The following is a 20719-nucleotide window of genomic DNA, read 5'->3' on the forward strand; positions in this document are numbered from 1 at the left end:
TGGCTCCTACCTGGCTGATGTCACTGGTCCATGCAGCCTTCTCCTGCCTGGATGAGGCCACAAGGATGACTGTGAAAGATGAGGAATCTTTTGGCTCCACCACGATTTTGAAGTCAAGGTGGTCGATGTCTTGTCCTGATGTTTTGGCTTTGGAACAGAAAAATTCACATACAGTGATTGGGAAAGGCTTTCCCACCCCCTCTCCTCCCGCATGGGCTTTAGTCAGGTTTTAAGGAGAGTTTATTTGGGGTTTTGCAGGTTGTTGGCTACCCCAGGACAGTTGGATCTGCGTCAGTGTGTGTCTGCTTGGTTCACAGTAAATAATTAACCTAATTAAACCTCAGTCATGTCTTCATTGACTCTACTGGCATCTGAATTTGCTCCAGCTCTGCCACAGCTGGGTTTATGCCACGTGACAGATGGTGGGAACATGCAGGAGGACCCCAGACCCCTGATGGGACACCGGCAGTGCTGCCCACGCTGCCACCATCCCCAGTCACAACCCCTGGCACCTGTCTCCAGCTGGGGAAGCACCCCTGTCACCTCCCCAGACCCCCCCCATGGGGTGACCACACTGCCAAACCCAAAATCACTGACAGGGCGTGGCAAGAGACACTGCTGTGCTGGTGGCACCAGCTGTGCCAGTGACCTCAGCAAAGGGGGTCCTGGGGCAGTTGTGACCTCGCCTGGGGGGATGTCTGTCTGCTCAGCCCCCACTGGGAGATGCACAAGCCCAAACTCCCTCCCCACACCCACCAGTGGGGTGAGCAGGGCCCTGGGCACGTCCCCAGGGTGACCTCCAGGGTGACCTCCAGGGTGACCTCCAGGGTGACCTACCGTCCTCGTCGGTGCTCTCGGGCTCCTCCACCAGCGTGCAGTCGATGAGCGAGATCACACCGTTCTGGGGGCGGGAGGGGGGTCAGCAGGGGGACCCCCTGCAGCACTGGGGGAACCCCCAGACCCAGAGCCCCATCGCAGCCCCCCACCCAGGGGCAGGAGTCGAGGTTCAGGGGGGTGGGGGTTCCCCCATCCTCATTCCCCACCCCAGGGATGGGGACAGGTAGATGCCCCTGGGAGGGCACACACAGCCCGGGTGGAGGTGGGCACACACAGCCCGTGCCCAGCACAGTGCCTGCTTTCACTGGGGAAAAAGCTGGTTTTCCCTTGAACTGATCAACTAATTTGTTTATAAATTATTTAATAGAAGCTTTAAATTTAATTTTCCCAAAGTCTGTTGTTGTAATTATCAGCTCTTTGCCACGGACTGTAATTCTTCAAACTGATAATTTAATGCCAGTAATGAGCAATTTCTGTAAGATTCTTGCTCAATTAACTGCCAAACTTCCCCAAATAAACACAGGAGCCCTGGGAGCAGCCAGAGGAGCCGGGAGCAATATGGACAGCCCAGGCTCTAACTCCAGTTTCTCCCAGAATAGATTGTCAAGGTTTCTGCTGCAGATCAGGGTAAATTCTTTTATCAGGATCCTGTAGTTTCTCATCTCTCCTGTGACTCAGCTCTAACAAGGACCATGTGAAGTAAGTCCGGGTGCCCCCCACTCCCAGCCTGGCACCCCCAGGGCTGCCCCAGGGGAGGGCAAGGCAGTCCCTGGACCCCAGTGTCACCAAGAGCCCGGCCAGCTCAGACATCAGCCAGGCACCCTCTGCCCCCTCCCCATGCCCAGGGAGCAGCAGCAGCACCAGCCCCTTCCCGGGGTTCCCGCAGCCCCCTCACCTTGGTGAGGTGCAGCTTTCCCCCGGAGCCGCGGGTGCAGATGATGAGGTGCTTGGAGAAGAGGAAGCACTGGCGCTCGCCCTCCTTGCGCAGGGACAGGGAGCCCAGCCGGCCCCGCGTGATCTTCCCCTTCTCCGACATGGGCACCTGGATGAGGGATCCTGCGGAGGGGCCGCTCCCGTCAGCGCTGCGGGCACGGCCCGGGAGCAGGAGCGGGACACCCCCGAGCACGGGCTGGGACCGGCCCCCGGTTATGGGGCCCAGCATGGGGGTGGGCACCAGCACGGCCCCCAGCCCACCCCTGCACCCACACCACAGGGTGCTCTGCCAGGACCGAGCAGCTTCCCTGGCAGGGGAATCAGTAACAGCCAAAATGCACCTTCTAAGCCCTGATGCAGAAAAATGCAGCACCAGAACTGCCTGAGAGTGCCAAAACTGCCTGAACGCGAGGCACTTCAGGGCAGAGAAAACTCAGAATTGAGCTATGTTTTTAAATTTCATAGCCCACCGGAGCACACAGAGGGACAGGGACGGGGACGTGGGGCTCCTGTTACTGCAGAGGGGAGGGACACTGGTGCTGACACAGACCTTGTCTGACAAAGGTCTGGCTGGTGTCCAGAAGGATCTCGCACCCCTCGATGATCATCCTCTCTATTGCCAGGTTTTTCCGAATATTTTCAGTCTCGCTCACTTCATCGTGCATTATCCTGAAGGAGGGAGAGGAGAAAATTGGAGCTGGGATAGGATCTGCACGAGTTTTCCAGTGGATCCCTTTGGACTCAAGTAAGTGTCATGTGGTGGGACTGCACCAGGTAAGACCAAAACAAAAGATACACCGAGGGAATTATGGGAGTATCCACCCAGACAGGGCAGGAGGGCAGGGCACGGCAGCGGCTCTCACCTGGACAGCTCTTCCAGCTTGGACTTGGCGTAATCCAGGCTGTTCCTCTCCACGTGCTCGTGGGGGGTGTGAGCCAGCAGCTCGTGCAGGGTCAGGATGTACCGGGGGATCTGCGGCACAGGGGGCAGAGTGGGGGGTCAGAGGGGCCTGCCCTGGACTGCTCCCAGTGCCACTGAGGACACCATGGCCAGGGACACTCTGAGCTAGGAGGTTAAAGCTTCAAAGCTCCTTGTGCCAAAGCTGAATAAAGAAGGGAATGGCATGGGGCTGTGCCCAGGACCCTGCTCTCCCCTGTCCCTGTCCCAAAGGTGCGGGGCAACCCGGGAGCAGCTTCGCACAGCATCCTTCCACAGCACCAGTGATAGCCCAGGAGAAATGTGGGACCATCAGGGTCCATGCCCAGGGCATTTTCATCCAGGCTTTGCCTCCCCACCATGCGATACCAGCTGTGGGGATGGGGTTTGCACTGTTCATCCTATTCCCCTGGGCATCCTTGGGGGGGAACCCAGCGCCAGCAGTCACCTGGAACATGGGGTAGGTGAGGAAGGTCTCCAGGGTCCTCTCCTCGCAGTCAGGCTTGGCCTCGTAGTGCTTGAGCAGCTTGTCGAAGTCGCGGTTCTGCTTGCAGTGGGCCAGGATCTGCAGGCTGTACTGGTGGTTCCGCACGAACTCCTGGTAGATGTTCAGCATGGGCAGCAGGATGTCGAACAGGTCAGCTGAGAGCAGAGCAGGGGGAGGTGGGTGAGATGCTCCAGGCCTCAGCACAGCCCCCCAGCCCCCCAGATCCCCCCCAGAGCACCCCCCGGTCTCCCGCTCCTTGCATCGCACCCAGTTCGGCCCAGTTTGGGTTTAAAGAGGGTCTAATGGGACACAGAGATGCTCTCCAGCACCAGCCTCCCTGTGAGGCATCCAGCCCTTCATCCCACCACCTGGCAGAACAAGGAATGCAGGAATTGGGGTGCTCTGGGATTTTTTACTCTGTGACCGACATGACCAAGCAACAACATGCTGTGCAATGTGTTTTCCTGCTGATTGGCAAATGCCTGTTGTGTTGCAGGAGGAGGAAGAGGAGGAGGAGGCAGTGGCACTCACCCAGCACCAGCGTGGGCCAGCTGGAGATCCGCGCCTTCAGGCCTTGGTAAAAGATTTGGTGCAAAAACATGATCGTTTCGCTGAAAGAGGAACCGAGACCGGACTGAGCCAAAACAAGAACAGACGGACGAACAAGCAGCAAATAACGAGGATTTAGACAAAAGCCCCAGCCCAGGGGAGCAGGGCAGCCCTCAGGCCGGCTGCGGGGGGCTGCACAACAGGGTGCAGGGGGTCCCTGCAGGCTCCTGGGGACCACCCGGCACGAGTGCCCCAGTGCCCAGGGAGGGCAGCGGGTGCCTGGAGCTCCTGAGATGCCGCAGAGCTCCTGGAGCCCAGGATGGAGCTCACCTGTTGAGGAAAATGCTGCTGACGTCGTCGTGCGTGATGGGCGGCTTCTTGGAGCTGGCAGCCATCCGCAGGGGCCGCAGGAAGTTGTTGACGAGGATGTGGAGCTGCTGGACATACTCGGCCTCGGCCTCCAGCATGCTGAACACCACCTGGTTCCTCTTGCGCATGCTGTCGGCGTGTGGGGACCTGATGTAGTCCTGGATGATGGTTTTCCACTTCCTCCGGCACAGCCAACCCCGCAGGAAGCTCTGCACCTGAGGGGAGCAGTGGCTGGGAGTTATGGACAGAGCTGGGGGGCCAGGCAGGGACCCCCACTCGGCATGGGGCAGCCGGGAGGTTCCCTGGCTCCACGCTAAAGTCGGTGTTCTTGTGCCTCCTCCTGGTGCTGCTCTGAACCCTGCAGGCTGGGAATCCAACTACAACTCATTTAAATCTCTGGCACAGGTTGCCCAGAGAAGCTGTGGCTGCCCCATCCCTGGAAGTGTCCAAGGCCAGGTTGGACGGGGCTTGGAGCAACCTGGGCTAGTGGAAGGTGTCCCTGCCCATGGCAGGGGTTTGGAAGGAGATGATCTTTAAGGTCCCTTCCCACTCAAACCACTCTGTGATTCCATGATTAAAAATGCACTTTCTTATTGCAGACAATGTCCCCTTTTCCCTTTTCCCCTCTCCAGGAATGGATGCAGGACTCCTACAAGAAGCAAAGATCCCATTTATTCCTGACCTCCCAGACACAGCCACAATGCCAAGCACTGTCCTACCAGGAGCTCAGCCCTACCCAGAACCCCCAGTTGCCTGGTGAACTGGGGCACCAAACCCCCCCAGAGCCAGCACGTGTCTGGGCACCCAAACATGCAGAGATGCACCCAGAAAACTTTCTGACCCTTTCTCATGTAACTGGGTAACCACAGCACGTCCTGCCCTGTGCCCAGTACTCCAGGCCCCACGTGCAGCAACTGCCTCTGCCCCTCGCACGGGGTTTGACCCCTCATCCCCTGCATGGGACAGCAGGTGCCTGGGCCAGTCTATCGCTCCCTGTGGGAATGCTGCCGGGGTGGTGGCTTTGCCTTTGCCAAAATAAAAGCTGTGACCACGGCCACGGGAGGGGGAGATGTCAGAGTTGGTGCAGGAGCCAGCACGAGAAGAAACGCCTCATGCATCCAGAGAACACTGGGAGTGCCCCACCAACAGACGGGCTCCCAGCTGGGAAGAACACATTTTCCTCCTAAAAAACCCTGTTGGCAGAGGCACCTGCTCAGACACCTCTGCCGGCCCCCATGGAGCACGTTTGCTGTGCCTGCTGGGACCCTCCGAGCGCAGCCCTCACCACCACCCACCTTCTTGATCTTCTTGATGTCGCTGTCATCGTCGCTGGGCGCGCTGCTCTGGCTGGCCTGGATGCGCTCGTGGTCCTTGAGCAGGGAGGCGATCTGTGGGCACAGGGTGAGCGCCCGCCCGGCACGGCCCGCGGGCCCAGGGCAGCCCGGGCTGCCACCGTGCTGGGGGGCAGCACGAGCCTCTGCCTTAGTGACAGACACAGGGACCCATCGTGCTGGTTCTGCCTTCATGGGAATCCCAAGCACACAGGATCACGGAATCACAGAATCCTTTAGGATGGAAAAGCCCTCTGAGATCATCGAGTCCAACCCTTCCCCAGCACTGCCAAGGCCACCACTAAGCCACGTCCCCAAGTGCCACATCCACACAGTTTTTAAATCCCTCCAGGGATGGGGACTCGATTGAAGTGGATGAAGCAGATGAAGAAACCTGGCAGAGCTCTCAGGGCACCACTGACTCCTCAGCACCCCCAGCACCCCAAACACACCACTGGGACTGGGACCTGGAAGTCCTGCCCGCTGCCCAACCCAAACCCCATCCCTGTTTCCTGAAAGAGCCTTCGCAGCGAGTCAATAAACACAACGTGGAGAGAAAACGGCAGAAGAGCCTCAAGCATTTGCACCCCAAGCCGTGCAGGCGGAGCAGCCCCCCCGGCCGCGCTCCCCGCACTCGTGGGATCGGAGCCACCAGCTCCCGGCTCTGCTTTCACTGCTTCTCCCTGTGCTTTCTCTCCCTCCTCTGCTCGTCGCGTGTCCCGGCCCCCACGGCCAAAACCGCTTGGAAAGTGACAGGGAGAGGCAGGAAAGCAGCACATGTGCCATCCAGAACGTGGGAAATTGGGAAAATGTGATCTGAATTTTGATTTTATAGAAAAGAAGTAAGAAAACAACTTGGAAAGATGACTTTCCTGGGGAGAAAAAGTCCCATTTTGGAGAGAAAGGAGGAACAAAGGTGGGTTTTGCTGTCTGGACTGCTTGGAAAAAGCAGGAACATGCTGGAGGTGGTGGCCATGGGCTCACGGTCACTGATCCAGCTCCTACACACCTCCATCCCTTTCACCCCATTTCATTATATGGGATCAGATTTTAGAGGAGGTTTTAGAGCTTTTTCCTCTCTGTGTGCTCTCCCAAGGAACCCTGAGTCCCCAAGACCCCCTGTACACCCCCTGCACTGAAGGGTTTGTGGGCACCAAAGCCATTCCCATGGGATAGAAGGGCCCACGGAAGGGGTTTGCCAGTGCCAGTTTTATTTTGGTTTGTTTGTTGGGTTTTTTTAATTGAGTGAGCAAAATTTGCACATTAAAGTAGAAGCTGATGATTTGATCCCTGCTTCAAAGTGTGGGAAAGAGTGAAAACGCCCAAACCAAGCAAGGTGAAACCAATGTGAGCCCAGGGACAGGACACTGCAGCTCTGCCAGCAGCTCTGGGCCGACCCTCAGCTAATTCCAGGGTTCACATTTCCCACCTCCCCGGGCCCAGGCTCGTGGGGACGCTCATTCCGCTGCCTCTGCCCCTCAGGGGAGCAGGGTCACCCCAAGTGGGAGGTTGGAGCAGACCTGGGGAGCTCCTGGCCAGCACAGGACTGGGGTCCCAGGAGAAACCCCACCAAGAGGGTCCCGGAGAGCACAAATTCAGCACTCCTGGGAAAGGCTTGTGGCTCCCCAACCCCACGAGACTAAAAGAACCTTCAGTGCACCCCAACACAGGGTCATGGATTGCTACTGACCTGCACTTTTTAACCCAAAATATCCAAATGTAAGGAAAAGCCCATCACAAGGACAGGACAACCCCCCCTCTGCCCTCACTGCCTCTCCAGATGCCTCCTCTGGGGCAATTCTGAGGTTCTGACTGATTTGGGGTTGAGGTCTCAGTCGTGTTGACCCACTTACAGCTGCCTCCACCCCGACACCACTGCCCACCCCCCTGCCAGGCACGGGGAGGGGGCTGGTGGCAAGGCTGGCTCCGGGGTGCCCCACGCTCCTGCCCCACTGCCCACCCACCCCTGCTCCACGGACACCAGCACCCACCCACAGCCAAGGGAGAGGGTTCTGGGGGGGCCAGGCAGCACAGGGATTGTAGCAGTAAATCTGATGAGAAACTTGTTTAAACATGTCTTAAAATGGCTTTTGGTGGTCTCTTTGCAAACACATGCTTCTTCTTCCCAATACCCCCCACGACAAGTGTTATCCCATGCAGGAATGTCCTGAGGAGATATCCTGAGGTGTTCTCACTGGCCCCTTTTAACCCCTTCCTATTGGTTGTTAACCCCTTCCTGCAACCTGTAATTGGTTACTCTGTGAATCCTCCTAAGCCTATAAATGTAACCCCCCCAACAATAAACTCTCTCCTGCCTCCTCTCCACTCCGGTGTGCTGTCTCTGTGCCTGACATGGAACCACGTGGGTGGAGAGAGGGGAGAGCACCTCTCCCCTCCAGGCTCAGGGACTGAAGAAACCCCTGATGCTGGAGTTCCCTTTCCCTATCCTTCAAGATGTCGGAAATGGTTCCTCAGATGGAAATGGAACTAGAACTGGGCCACCCCATGTCATGGGGGGAAAGGGATCCAGAAGGGATGGCCAGGGAGCAGGGGGATACCCCCAGCACTGGGCATCCCTCTGCCACCGAGCATCACCCACAGCACCAGGCATCCCCCACACCACAGAGCATCCCCCATGGCACTCAGCATCCCCCATGGCACAGAGCATCCCCCATGGCACTCAGCATCCCCCATGGCACGGAGCATCCCCCATGGCACGGAGCATCCCCCATGGCACTCAGCATCCCCCATGGCACTCAGCATCCCCCATGGCACTCAGCATCCCCCATGGCACTCAGCATCCCCCATGGCACTCAGCATCCCCCTCCATGCTGAATGTCCCCCCCACTGCCAGGCATCTCCCCCCACGGAGCCTCCTCCTCCCCCGTGCCTCAGAGACACAGAGTCCCTCGGCACCCTCTGCTGAGTCATCTGTGCACCTTGTTGCTGTCTGCTGTACCTGGCCTCGTGTCACCCTTCCCACCCCGACACCATGAAGGAACTGCTGCCGGAGCTCCCGGGACATGCTGAGGGCAGTGGCTCCAGGGGCTGATCCCATGGGATTGCTCAGAGCAGTGTCCGTGTGTTCAGAGCACTGCACACAGCAACCCCGGGGTACTGGGGAGAACGAGTCCCCCCCTCTGCCCCCTCAGGTGAGACCCCACCTGCAGAGCTGTCTCCAGCTCTGGAGTCCAACAGCAGAAGGACATGGAGCTGCTGGAGAGAGTCCAGAGGAGGCCACGGAGATGCTCCAAGGGCTGGAGCCCCTCTACTCTGGAGCCAGGCTGGGAGAGCTGGGGGGGTTCACCTGGAGAAGAGAAGGCTCCAGGGAGAGCTGAGAGCCCCTTGCAGGGCCTAAAGGGGCTCCAGGAGAGCTGGAGAGGGACTGGGGACAACGGATGGAGAGAAAGGACAAGGGAATGGCTTCCCACTGCCAGAGGGCAGGGATAGATGGATATTGGGAAGGAATTTTTGGCTGTGAGGGTGGTGAGGCCCTGGCCCAGGTTGCCCAGAGAAGCTGTGGCTGCCCCTGGATCCCTGGAAGTGTCCAAGGCCAGGCTGGAAGGGGCTTGGAGCAACCTGGGATGGTGGAAGGTGTCCCTGCCCATGGCAGGGGGTGGAACGAGATGAGGTTTAAGGTCCCTTCCAGCCCAAACCATTCTGTGATTCTATGATATAGTGGCTGTTTTCCCCTCTCACAGGAGTCAAGGAGCAGCTCCCCAGCCCACTCTCCAGTGCTCCTTGCTGGAGTGAATCCTTCCCTTCCACAGCAGCTGTCCTGGCTCCAGGGAGCCCCCCAAGCCCCCCATTCACACCGTGCTGGCACAGCACAGCCACAACCACTTGCTGCACCACTGCTGCAAGGAAAACCCCCAAGGGAGACAATGCCCTTGCTCCTCTTTGCACTGAAGGGTCACCAAACAAGCAGAACCATGCCAGCCACGACCCCCCCAGTGCCTGCCCACACAGGGACATCGCCCGCCCGCCCTCAGGCCACGCCGGGAGCATCGGCGCATCCACGGGGCCACCTCGGGTGCTTCACCTCGGCCTTGAGGCGCTCGATCTCGATCTCCCCGTCCTCGATCTGCTGCCGGAGTTGCTTGGCAACGGTCTTCTCTGTCTCCACGATCTGCAGGAGATGGAGGTACTTCTGCATCAGCGCCTCGTGCTCCGTCGCCAGGTTCCTGTAGCTGCAGCAGACACGGCCGTGAGCGCCTCGGCCCCGCGGATCCACAGCCACCCGTGGCCCCGGGACGGGACCCCGACATAGGGGGCTGCACTTTGGCAAGGGGTCCTCCTTCCCAGCTGCCCACGTGCTGCTCTGGCCCCTTTGGATCAGGGAACCGCAAAGGGAAGAAACCAGGAGGTGGTTCCTGCAGCTGGGAATGCTGCTGCTCAGAAAGGACCAGTGTGGGGAGCACATGGGTTCCCCACGAGGGGCAAACAGGCAGGTCAACACAAAGCTCAGTGAAATTGTACGAGACAAGAGAAACCCCAAACACCCATGGCCGAACCTCTGTCACCCACCACATCCCAAGAGAGAAGGATACGTGTGGCACAAGCTCCTACAGAGTCCTGGTCTCATCAGGGGCTGCAAAGGATGGTGTTTCTCCCATTCCATGCTCACAGCTCCCACGTGATCCCACAGCTCGCTGCCAGCCCAGCACCCTCCTTCCCTGGAGAGGCACCAGCACTGTGCTGGCTCCTGACCCCTCTCCAGGACAGGTGGGCTGGGCCAGTGCTCCCACAGCACACAGACAGGAGCCTCAACAACCCCCCTCCTGGCCAGTTTGCTATTCTGGGTGAATCCCTCACAGATGGGCTTGGAACCAGGCTGGGACAGGGAGCACCAGTGGCATGGGACTGAGGTGGGGATGGGGGGACAGCTGAACACAGCCCCCTGCTCGACATGAGGGTCCCTGACACAGGGCTGGGGGACAAAAGTGTTCTGCTGTGCCCACCAGCAGTGCCCAGCTCAGTGACATCCTGCCCACAGCCCCCTGGGCACAGCTCCCCCCTCAGTCCCCCGTCCCCCCCGGGCGGGCACAGGGACATACCTGGCGTGAGCTATGGCTGCCACCCACTCGTCACAGTCCTTGGCATCCTCGGTCCTCAGCTCCAGGGTCTTCTGGTTCTCGTGGTTGAAGTTAACGGTGAAGTAGTGCTGGGGGGGCAGGCACAGGGTACAGTTACACCACACACAGGGCCGGCAGAAAGCGCTTCCTGACCTGCCACAGGTTGGTCCATTTAAAAAACACATTTGGAAACACCAGGAGCACAGCCAAGACCTGCTGCCCCCAGCACAGCCATGCCCCCACTGAGGACAGGGCTGGGAAACGTTCCAAGGGCAAATCCCATGGGGCAAAGATCCAGCTTCATGGAAACCTAAACCCACCCAACCCACCCAAGTGCAGGGGGCTGCAGTCCTGAGCCTGCAGCAGCCACCCTGGGGACACTCACCTGGGGAATGGGGCAGAGCAGCAAGGATGCTGAGCTGGACCTGCATCCCTGCCAGCATCCACAGATTAACCCTTGGACTCAATGATCTTAGAGGGCTTTTCCAACCTTAGTGATTCTATAATCCTATGATCCCTGCCTGCATCCATAGGTCAATGGTTGGACTTTATGATCTTAGAGGCCTCTTCCAGCCCTGATCATTCCATGATTCCTGCCTGCATCCATATGTTAACGGTTGGACTTGACAGTCTTAGAGGTCTTTTCTAACCTTTTTCTTAATGATTCCATGATTCTATAATGCTTGCCTGCATCCCTGCCTGCATTTATAGGTTGATGGTTCAGTGTTCTTGGAGGTCTTTTCCAGCCTTAATGATTCCTTGATCCCATGATCCCTGCCTGCGTCCCTGCCCGCGTGCCCGGGAGGTGCCGGGAGCAGAGCCCGGGTCCCTCGTGTCACGCCCGGCCCGGGGGCTCAGGGGGGGAGTGGCCACGGCACGGGGCTATTTTTAGCCTCCCTTGACATTTGCAGTGTTTGTGCTAATTGTGTGCGGTGCCGCCGCCGGGTTTGTGCTGCTCCTCTGCTTCCCTGCAGTCTCCAAGGAAACAGGTACCACGCTGCAGTGCCGGATACTGCCCGGAATAACTGGGCTAAACCAAACCCTCTGGAACGAGCTCATCCTGACATCATCTGCTCCTCTGCTGGGTTTAATGAAGGACCTGAATTCACAGCTATCTTGGAAAAAACCACCCAAGCCCAAGGTGCAGCAGCCTGGCACCCCCCCCTGCCCCCAGGACGTGGGCAGCCGCAGACCCTCACGTGCCATGAAGACACTGATGTGTGCCACAACGCTCTTCCCTCCCCATCCCTGACCAGGCCCAGCAGTGCTGGGCAGAAGGGCCTCCAGATGGGCATAGGAGGCTCTGGGTGAGCCTGGGACGCTGGGGAGAGCCGGGGCACAGCCAGGCACTGCTCCCGGGCAGTGCCAGCACGGGCAGCACAGACAGACCCAGCACCCCCAGCACCGCGCCCACCCAGGGCTCATGTCTCAGGATAACAGCCTGAGAAGCACCCTCGGAGCTCACCCAGCCCCCTGGGTCCTGCAGAGGAGGAGAGGGCAGCTGGGACCCTGTGCTGCCCAGGGGCACAGCAGAGCCCTCCTTCAGACACAGCTTTCGCCTCTGGGGGGCAACTGGTTGTTGCAGGGACCCACTGAAGATGCGGCTCCTTCACTTCTGCCCAGGATCCTTTAGGTGCAAGATCTCCTATTGCTGATTCTGTGGGCAAGCTTTCTCCTTATGGAGCCATTCCCATGGTAAAACACCATCATCCCTCACCCACTCCTTCCCCAACCTGCTGTGCCCAGGCTGCCCAGAGCTCTGTGTCTGCCTGTGGGACACCCCCAGAGCTGCAGCAGCTCCCCAGCTCTTTGCTTTTCACCCCTTTCCCTCTCCCTCCCACCCCTAAAGACTTTTACTGACAACTGCTGGAAAATTAACCAGAATCTGCAGTCTCTGCACAGTGTGATTCTGTGCCTGCCTTTACACCCATCTCACATCCCTTCACTTGTAACTGCATCGAGAAGAGCTCATCAGGTTGGCAAGGCTGGAAATGCCCCACTTAAACAACAAGGTGTGGGCGAGCCCTTTCTCCACCCCAATGCCCCTGGCAGCTCCTGGTGCTGCAGGGACAAACCACCCCAGCACCACAGTGTGCACGTTCCCCACACCTGATCCACCAACACCAACAGCTGGTGCTCAGCCAGGTCCCCACAGGACCAGCAACACAGGGAGTCCCCAAAACTGGTCTCTGCCTGGCTAGAGGGGATGGGATGGCAAGCCCTGGGCTGCCCTTCCCAGGTGCTGCATGTGGATGATGCAGCATCCATGTGAGCTCCTGGGGTCCCGTGGGGATGACACAGCACCTGTTTGTGCTCCCGTGGGCGAGTGCACCCACTCAGAGCCTGCACCCACAAGCAGGACTCACCTGCTCACCAGGTTAGAGCAGCCCAACCTTCCCCAGGGCCTGGGAGAGCATCAGACTGGGGGCTTGTCAGAGGTTAAAATAAGGGGTGCAGAGCCCAGGGCAGGGATCAGGACAGGGAGCGGGGCAGGGATGTGGAGAGGGACCCTGCACAGGTGCCCACCCTGCCCCACTGCCCTCTTTGCCCACACCGGCACCCAAAGGTTTGGTCAGATAGTTCCTCGTTCATCCAATTTAAACCCGAAAACTCAGGAAGGTTTTTCCAATGGCAGTTTCAGTGCTGTTGGCAGCAGAGCTGGATGATGAGGGGTGAAGGCCTCCCACCCCCACGGGGCTGCAGCCAGGACCCCTCAGTCCCCACCTCTGCTCCGCCAGAGATCCAAAGCTGGCTCCCTCCAGCACACACTCCTCGTGCTGCTCCCGTTTATCCCCACACAATTACCAGGAAGTGCAGCGTGGTGGGAAGGAGGAAGTTATTTTATATTTGAATAATAAAACTCCCACCACCTTTTATCTACGCCCAAACGACGATCCCTCTCTGCCATCACAGTGACACATCACACCCGACAGCCCGGGAGCGCTTCCTGCCGCGCTCGCGGGGCACACACTGAGGACCAGGACCAGCCCCACGGACAGGACCAGCACAGGACCAGCCCCACGGACAGGACCAGCACAGGACCAGCCCCACGGACAGGACCAGACCCACGGACAGGACCAGACCCACATATGGGACCAGCACAGGACCAGCCACTCACAGCAGCACGCAGAGCTCTGGGAGCATCAGGATGAGCCCGTGGCTTCAGCATGGCCCCAGCACAGTGTCCCTGGGGCAGTTTGTGCTGCCCAGGGCAGGGCACGAGTTACCCACAGCATCCCTTTGCTTCTCCTCACACCCACTTTTTGCTCATTTCAGACCTCACCAACTCACAGCCCTGGGGACGAACCCCCCTCACCCCAGCCCTCTCCCTCTGCTCCTGCTAAAATAAGCAGATGTGATTCCTTGAGGAAATCCCTCATTACAGGGTGTTTTCCAGCCTCCCCTGTTTCCGTGGTGCCTTCTGAGCCCCCACTGTGGGAGGCACATTGCTCTGGACCTGGGAGCTGTGGGATGCACAGCACTGCAGGATGCCCAGATACCCAAACCCCAAGGATTTCCTTCAAGAAGCCCCAGGAGACCCGGCAATTCTGCCCAAAATAATGATACAGGAACATTCCAGGTCACCAAGAGAAATTTTAAAGCACTCCAGGGGCACTCACAGCCCCAGGACCCCCCTAGGCAACCATCACCAGCTCCCCCGGGCCACCCACAGCCCTGGGCCCTCCCTGCTCTGGGGGGGGTTATTACCAAGGCCCCTGATGTGCAGAAAGACTCAGAAATAAATCCTAATAATCTTTAAAATGATGCATTATTTCCAAAATAGAAAACCAACCTATTCCCAGAATTCTTTTAAATTTGGAGCGGGGCATTCTTCTGCCTGAACGACTTGCCAGGCCCCTCAGGATGTTATTCCCAGGAGTTGCTCTCCTTGCATCCCCACATTGGTGACTGCACATGTGATAGTGGGGGGACCACAAGGGAACCCCCCCAGCAACACCACTGTCACCTTTTACTTGTTTTATTGTGCCATCACAGGATTCTTTCCATCCCACAGGAATGCCCCCCATCATCCCTCTGGAACCGCCTACCCTCCATCCTCCCGGAGTGGGTAGATCCACGTCCGCCTGTTTGTGAAGCTGATGGTTATTCCAGCTGACACAAAGGGCAAAAGGAGGAGAATTTTCCTGCTCTGGATGGATGAGTCTAAAAATCCACAGCCAGCTATGGCAGCTCTTAACATCCCTGACCTACATACCATGTGCTTTGGGAAAACAGGACTTTGGAGTCGGATGCTCCAGCAGCTCATTTCCGTGCTGACAGTAAGAAAAAATATCCCAGAGGCTGCAATTTCCCTCCTTTGCTTCGGGATGGGCTGTCAGGATGCTCGTAAATGGGTGCTAGAGGCAAGCATCACCTATGTGGAGCAGGCTCTGGAGTCACGGGCAGAAATATTTGTAGAAAAATTCAAATAAATCAAATTTTCCCTGATTTTAACCAGTGATCTGGCAGGCAGGCACACAGGAAACACCAGAACCAACACCATGAGCACACCTCCCCACACTCAAAAATCCCCACATGGCATTGCTCGCTACAGTAATTAATTAAAAAAACAACGTTCCCCCAAAGCTGCTGAATAGTTCAGGTTTAGTTCCACAAATTATGATTTATAGTCCCAAAAAAATCAGATTGCATGGCATTACGTTCAGGTAGAAGAATTCCCCCTGCCCCAGGTGGCTGATGCTCCTTTTTGGGGGTAGCCAGGTGAACCCCCACGCAGGGCCGGGCCTGGCTGGATGCCTTGGAGAGCTGTCTGAGCATTCCCACTGCCAGGAACGGCTCCATCAGCAGGGCCTGGGGCTGGGCTCTGGGAGAGCCGGAGCTGCTGGGCTGGCAGGGGATACTGCAGATCCCCAAGGCACCCAAATTTCCCTGTCTCCACTCCCCTCCAGCACTCCCAGTGTCTTGGGGATGGGGGCCATGGGGCCATGGGACAGGGTGCCCTCGATGCTCTGTGTGCTGCTGGGGCTGGGAAGAGCCATGGCTTTCCCATGCCCTCCTTGGCTCTACAGGAAAAAGAGTAGGACTGGGTTTGGACACACTGCCAGGAGATGGGAGACAACTCTTTCCAGGATGTGTCAGTGGGAATTGTGTCCACAAGCCTTCTGCCATCCCGTGGGAAACACAGCCACACCACCCACCCCTTGCACGCTCACCTCAGCTTTGCATTGTGATGCAAAACACTTCCTGAGTCCTGCCTACCCCTGACAGCAGACATAACCATGGCCCCTTCCCTGGACAGCACTCTGGAGATGGGGCAGGAAATGGCCATCCATGGGAGCAGCCCTGGCCTGGGGGAACACAGCTCAGCACCCCAGAGCACAGAGCCTCGAGCCAAGGGGGCCACTGTCTGACTCAGCACCACACTGGCTCTGTCTGAGGGCTCCTGGTTAGGAACAATGAACAGCACTGGGATACAGGTCTGGAAACTGGCACAGCTGCCCAGGACAGTGGTGGAGTTCTCATCCCAGGAAGTCTTCAAAAGCCATGGAGGTGTGGCACTTGGGGACCTGGTTAGTGGTGGCCTTGGCGGTGCTTGGGGAACAGTTGGACTCAATAATCTCAGAGGGCTTTTCCAACCTTAGTGATTCCGTGACTCTAAATCCAGTTCCAGGCTGGATCCACGGAGCAAACCCAGCTGTGATTCCAGCTGCCCAACTGACACATGATGGAGAGTCCTCACCCAATGCTGGGGCCTTCCTGGTCCTCGAGGTTGGGGTCAGATTAACTCTGGACCTCACACCTGCTCAGCTCTTCCTCCAGGATCTCACCTTGGCTGTGCCCCCTCCCTCCCGGGGCACCCTCATCCTGCCCACCCCCAGCACACGCACGTGGACGCGGCCACGTGAAAGCACATCCCGGCATCGTCACCCTCGGGGGCCGGGGACAGCAGGGCTGGGGGTGGCACAGCCCAGACACCACAGCAGGGTAAAAGGGGGGTCACCCTCCCGGCTCAGCCCAGCACCACTGGCATCACCACCCCAAGCAGCCGGATCCCAGGCGCCCGCGCCAAGGGGCCACGCTGGCCCGTCCCACAGACCCTTCCCCTGGCCACAGCCTGGCCTCACCCAGCAATAACATATCTTCCACGTCCAACTGGTTGGAAGGAAAATTCATTTGTGGAAAAATGAACTGTAGCAAAAGCAGTAAACTAAGTTTCCAGAGGCAGCAAATCCCTCTTTGTTGTTCCAGTTTTCCAAATGTCTTTGCTGCCCTATTCTCACATGTACCCATGCTAAAAGTCACCATGTTCCATGGAAAAAATCCCCCCAAAGCACATTATGTGTGCTTAAAAGCGAGGGTTTGAAAGCCCCACCCCTTAAAATTTCTCCTTTGCAGTGAATTTGGAACCTTTCAGGCTCTACTCCAGCAAGGAAGGAATCCAAACCTGGAGCTCCTCTGCTGCAGGGAACGCTGTCCTCAGAGTTCCAGCTGGAACTGCCCGGGTAGATACATACCCTCAAAACACAATTAATGGGGATCACAGGCAATGCTAGAAATTTCCTCAGCACCTTCCCTTCACGGGATGCTGGGCACAGCTGGGTACCAGGTGAGGTGGAAGGCAGGGCTTTCCCTGGAGTGAGGAACATGGACCCCTCCTGGAGCGCAGCCGGCCCCGCGTACCACCCGCTCCTCCCGCCTGGCCAGGCTGCAGATCTGCACCATCAATATTCACTGCTTATCTCATCCCTGGGCCATTAATTAGCTTGCAGAGCAGTGGGCATCCAGCGCTCCCGCGCTTCCAGTTACATTTGGCCAAAGGAATTACACAGAATTACGAGCCAGGAGCCAAACCACAGCAAATTCACGTGGAGCAGCGGCCGGGAAAATATTTGGCATGGCAGGAGCTCCCTCTGACAGCAGCCCCTCATTTAGATCAAGGATCAACCCTGCAAGTGCATTTTGAACTGGAAAGGGGATGTGATATCCTCCCCATAGTGTTTGCATCGTGGAAAATTCCTCCTGCACAAACACGAGGAGTCAAAGCCTTGATTTCGAGCTTGATTTCAATCTGGCCAGGAAGCTCGACTGCAACCTGGCTGGCAAACTTGATGGACGCCAAACCAGGAACCCACAACATCTGTCACTGAAGGGACAGCAGTGACAGCCACAGCAGTGTGACCCCCTGGCAGCCGCAGCCCCCGAAGTGCCACACACCAGGGCTGCTCCGGTGCACGTGCTGGGCTGTGAGGAGCCTCAGCTGGGCAAAGCACAGGGAAACATTCCCGTGCTCCCAGCCAGGATGGAGGGAGAGAACGTGCCAGGGAGCAGTGGTGCCTGGCTCTCATGGCAGGGCTTTCCAAGTGCCAGGAAGAGCCAGAATTAAGGGGCTGATTTCCTCACAGGCTGACCCGTGCCCCAGGGTGCCCGGTGGGTGCCCATGGGTCCCCTCCTGCAGTCTGCCAGCAGTGCTCCCACTGCCTCTCCGGAGCCTGCTTAGGCAGGAATTATGCAAGACCTGCAGAGCTGGACCCAAAACACACGGTGCCTCCCGCACGTGCCCAGCCCGGGCTGGCAGTGCCGTGACCCTCTGGCTGCTGCCAGAGAAAGGCTCCCGGTGCCACCGTGCCACGGGCACCCACGGGGCGCGTGGCCACGCTCCACACACCACGGTCAGGAGATGAATCCAGCTGGCTCCTGTCCACGCTAATGAGACTGGAGGTGTTTTTGGAAGCAATGGCCAGGGATTTGCCCCCCAGGCTGGAAGCCAGCCGTTCTCCCCCCTGTCTGGCTCCATCCCATCCCTCCTGGCTGCTCCAGCGCATCCCAGCTCCAGCAAACACCCCCAGACAAACACGCTGGGGGCTGCCAGCATCCACAACACACTGCTCCAGGACACTTTGCCCACCTGAGAAAGGTGCAGCTGGGGGAAGGGGGGGGGAAACCCACCCCGGGCCCGTTTGGGGCTGTGGTCTCCACGGCTGAGTCCCCAGCAGCCTTGGGGTCGGGGGAGGGATCCAGATTCTCCCAGGGCCTCGCGAAGGCTTTGGTGTTTCCGCGCTGATCACCCGCAGACATCAGCATTGGCAAAGGGCACTGCAGAGCAGCGCCAGCACGGGGGCATGGGGGGCTTGGGGGACCCCACTCCACTTCTCCCCTTGCCCAGGGAAGGGATAGAGGCACAAACCGCTCACGTGGGGAGTAGGAACAGGGTGAAATCTGTCTAAAAACAAGGCCCTGCGCCCCCCCGCGCTGAGCACCGCACACCCTTCGCCAGGCTGCCCACCCCGCGGGGCCGGGGGGGAGCTGTCCCTCAGCCCCGGGCAAACCACGGGGGACACACGGGGAGCGGGAAACAGTGAAGCCGCGTGGCTGAACCGCGACGTGGCTGGAGCCGCCCCCCGGGAGCCCCAGGGTCCCCCCGCCCGCCCGGGCCGCTGCCCCGAACCCCGCCGGGCCGGGGGGGTCACGCCGCGGACTCGCGGGGGCTCTGCAGCGCCACGAGCGGCCGCCGGGGGGCGCCCCGCGCCGCAGCCCCGCGCTAATTACCGGCAGTTAATTAGCCGAGAGCTGGAGGTGGATGGGAAGGGGTGTGGGGGTGCTCCCGACAGAGCCCGACAACCCCACAACGGACCCACCCGCTGCCCTGGCACTGCAGCCTCCGGGAGCATTCCCCCTCCCCAGCACAGCCCGGCCTCATCCTCACCCCCGCCCCGGTCACGCGTGGGGCAGGTCCCGGGCGACAGAAGCCCCGGGATGCGAGGCCTGGACCACCGCGGGGCATCCCCCCCTTCCCCTCCGCGGGGCCCCCCGTATCGCCCACCTGCTTCTCCAGGGAGTCCTTGGCCGAGAGGGGGGGCTTGGGAGAGGGCGCGCGGTCGCAGACGCAGCCCTCGAGCAGGTAGAGCCCCGAGGGCCGGGAGCTGGAGTCGGTCTCGAAGTAGAAGAGCATGTTCTGGAGCAGCGCGAACCACTTGGTGTGCCATTTCGTGTTGTCGGCGCTCCGCTTGCTCAGGTATCCGCGCCGGGCCCCGTCCTTCTTCGCCAGCAGCCCCAGGTGGGCGACGTGCCCGTCATTGAGCCGCATCCCCTTCTGCATCCTGCCGGCACCGCGCTCACATGGCCCCCGCCGCGGGCGGGGCCGCGCCGAGCCGCCCCCGCCGCCCCCGCAGACCCCGCGGTCCCCGCAGACCCCGCGGCCCCCGCAGCATCAGCGGCCCCCGCTGCCCCCGGGGAGCTGCCGGGCGCTCATCCCGCGGCCCGGCCCCGCTGAGCTCCCCCGGCTGTGCCGGCGAGCGCCGCGTCCCGCACCCGCCGCGCGGAGCCGCGGACGGGCGGGGCGAGTGACGGCGGCGGCACCGGGGACCGTCAGCGCCGAGCGGAGCCGCGCCGAGCCGAGCGGAGCCGCGGCCCTCCTTCCCTGCCTCCTTCCCTGCCTCCTTCCCTGCCTCCCGCGCTGCCGCCGGCTGCGGGGGTGGTCGCGCCGCGTTGCGCTCGCCGGGGCCGCCCCCGGGCCGCGGGATGCCGGGGCCGCCGCCAGCACCGTCAGCACCGCCACCGCTCCGCTCTCACCGCAAGGGAACCCCGGACCGAGAGAGACCCCCGGGCTCGCAGGACCCCGGGCACGCAGGATCCCCAGACCGAGAGGGACGCCCAGACACGTGGGACCCCGGGCCAGCATGGAATCCTATCCACAACTGGAGTCCCGGGCCAAGGGAGAGCCCCCAGGCACAGCCAGAGTCCTGGACCAAGAGGAACCCCCAGATCAGATGAGACCCCCGGGCACAGCCAGAGCCCCAGGCTAAGAGGGAACCCCAGACTTAGAGCCCTGAGCTAAGAGGGACCCCCAGACACGCAGGACCCCCAGGACAAGAGGGGCCCCTGGGCACATGGGACCCCCCAGGAACAGCCATAGCCCCAGGCCAGGAGGGACCCCAGAGCATGGGGAGCCCTGGGAACATGGGGTCCAGGCCAAAAGAGACCCTTTGGCCAGAAAGGACCTTGGGATGAGTGGCACCACCAAACAGGGCAGACGAACCAGTTTCTCCATTTATTTCCATTTGTCTCATTCTTGATCCCTCTCCTCTATCCTGGCTTGTGTGCTCTGCCAAGCAGGGCAAAACTGGGAAAAATGGGCACTGGCTGCACCTGAAGCCTGTGCAGGGAAGGGAGTGCCCTGGTGCTCCCCGTATCCCGGGCAGGCTCCTGCATCCAGGAGCACTGGGTCAGCCAGAGGCCGTGG

At 59.6% G+C, this 20719-nt stretch overlaps 1 protein-coding gene across 3 annotated transcripts in view; it reads right to left on the reverse strand.

The window, feature by feature from the left end:
• RASGRF1 (Ras protein specific guanine nucleotide releasing factor 1) overlaps nucleotides 1–19899 on the reverse strand; it is a 31535-nt gene extending 11636 nt beyond the window's left edge. For all 3 annotated transcript variants that reach the window (XM_027733933.2, XM_027733932.2, XM_027733931.2), the window contains exons 1-12: nucleotides 19301–19899; nucleotides 10501–10607; nucleotides 9486–9633; nucleotides 5408–5500; nucleotides 4074–4327; nucleotides 3726–3805; nucleotides 3156–3349; nucleotides 2634–2743; nucleotides 2321–2439; nucleotides 1733–1893; nucleotides 838–901; nucleotides 11–147 (exon numbers count right to left, since the gene is read on the reverse strand). In XM_027733933.2, coding sequence (XP_027589734.1) covers nucleotides 11–147; nucleotides 838–901; nucleotides 1733–1893; nucleotides 2321–2439; nucleotides 2634–2743; nucleotides 3156–3349; nucleotides 3726–3805; nucleotides 4074–4327; nucleotides 5408–5500; nucleotides 9486–9633; nucleotides 10501–10607; nucleotides 19301–19576 — 1743 coding nt within the window. In that variant the 5' untranslated portion in view covers nucleotides 19577–19899. The remainder of the gene's footprint in view (nucleotides 1–10; nucleotides 148–837; nucleotides 902–1732; nucleotides 1894–2320; nucleotides 2440–2633; nucleotides 2744–3155; nucleotides 3350–3725; nucleotides 3806–4073; nucleotides 4328–5407; nucleotides 5501–9485; nucleotides 9634–10500; nucleotides 10608–19300) is intronic.
• Nucleotides 19900–20719: the final 820 nt, after the last annotated feature.

This window comes from Pipra filicauda, unplaced genomic scaffold, assembly GCF_003945595.2.
Source record: "Pipra filicauda isolate LSUMZ 115617 unplaced genomic scaffold, ASM394559v2 scaffold169_size1572857_pilon, whole genome shotgun sequence".
NCBI lineage: Eukaryota > Metazoa > Chordata > Aves > Passeriformes > Pipridae > Pipra > Pipra filicauda.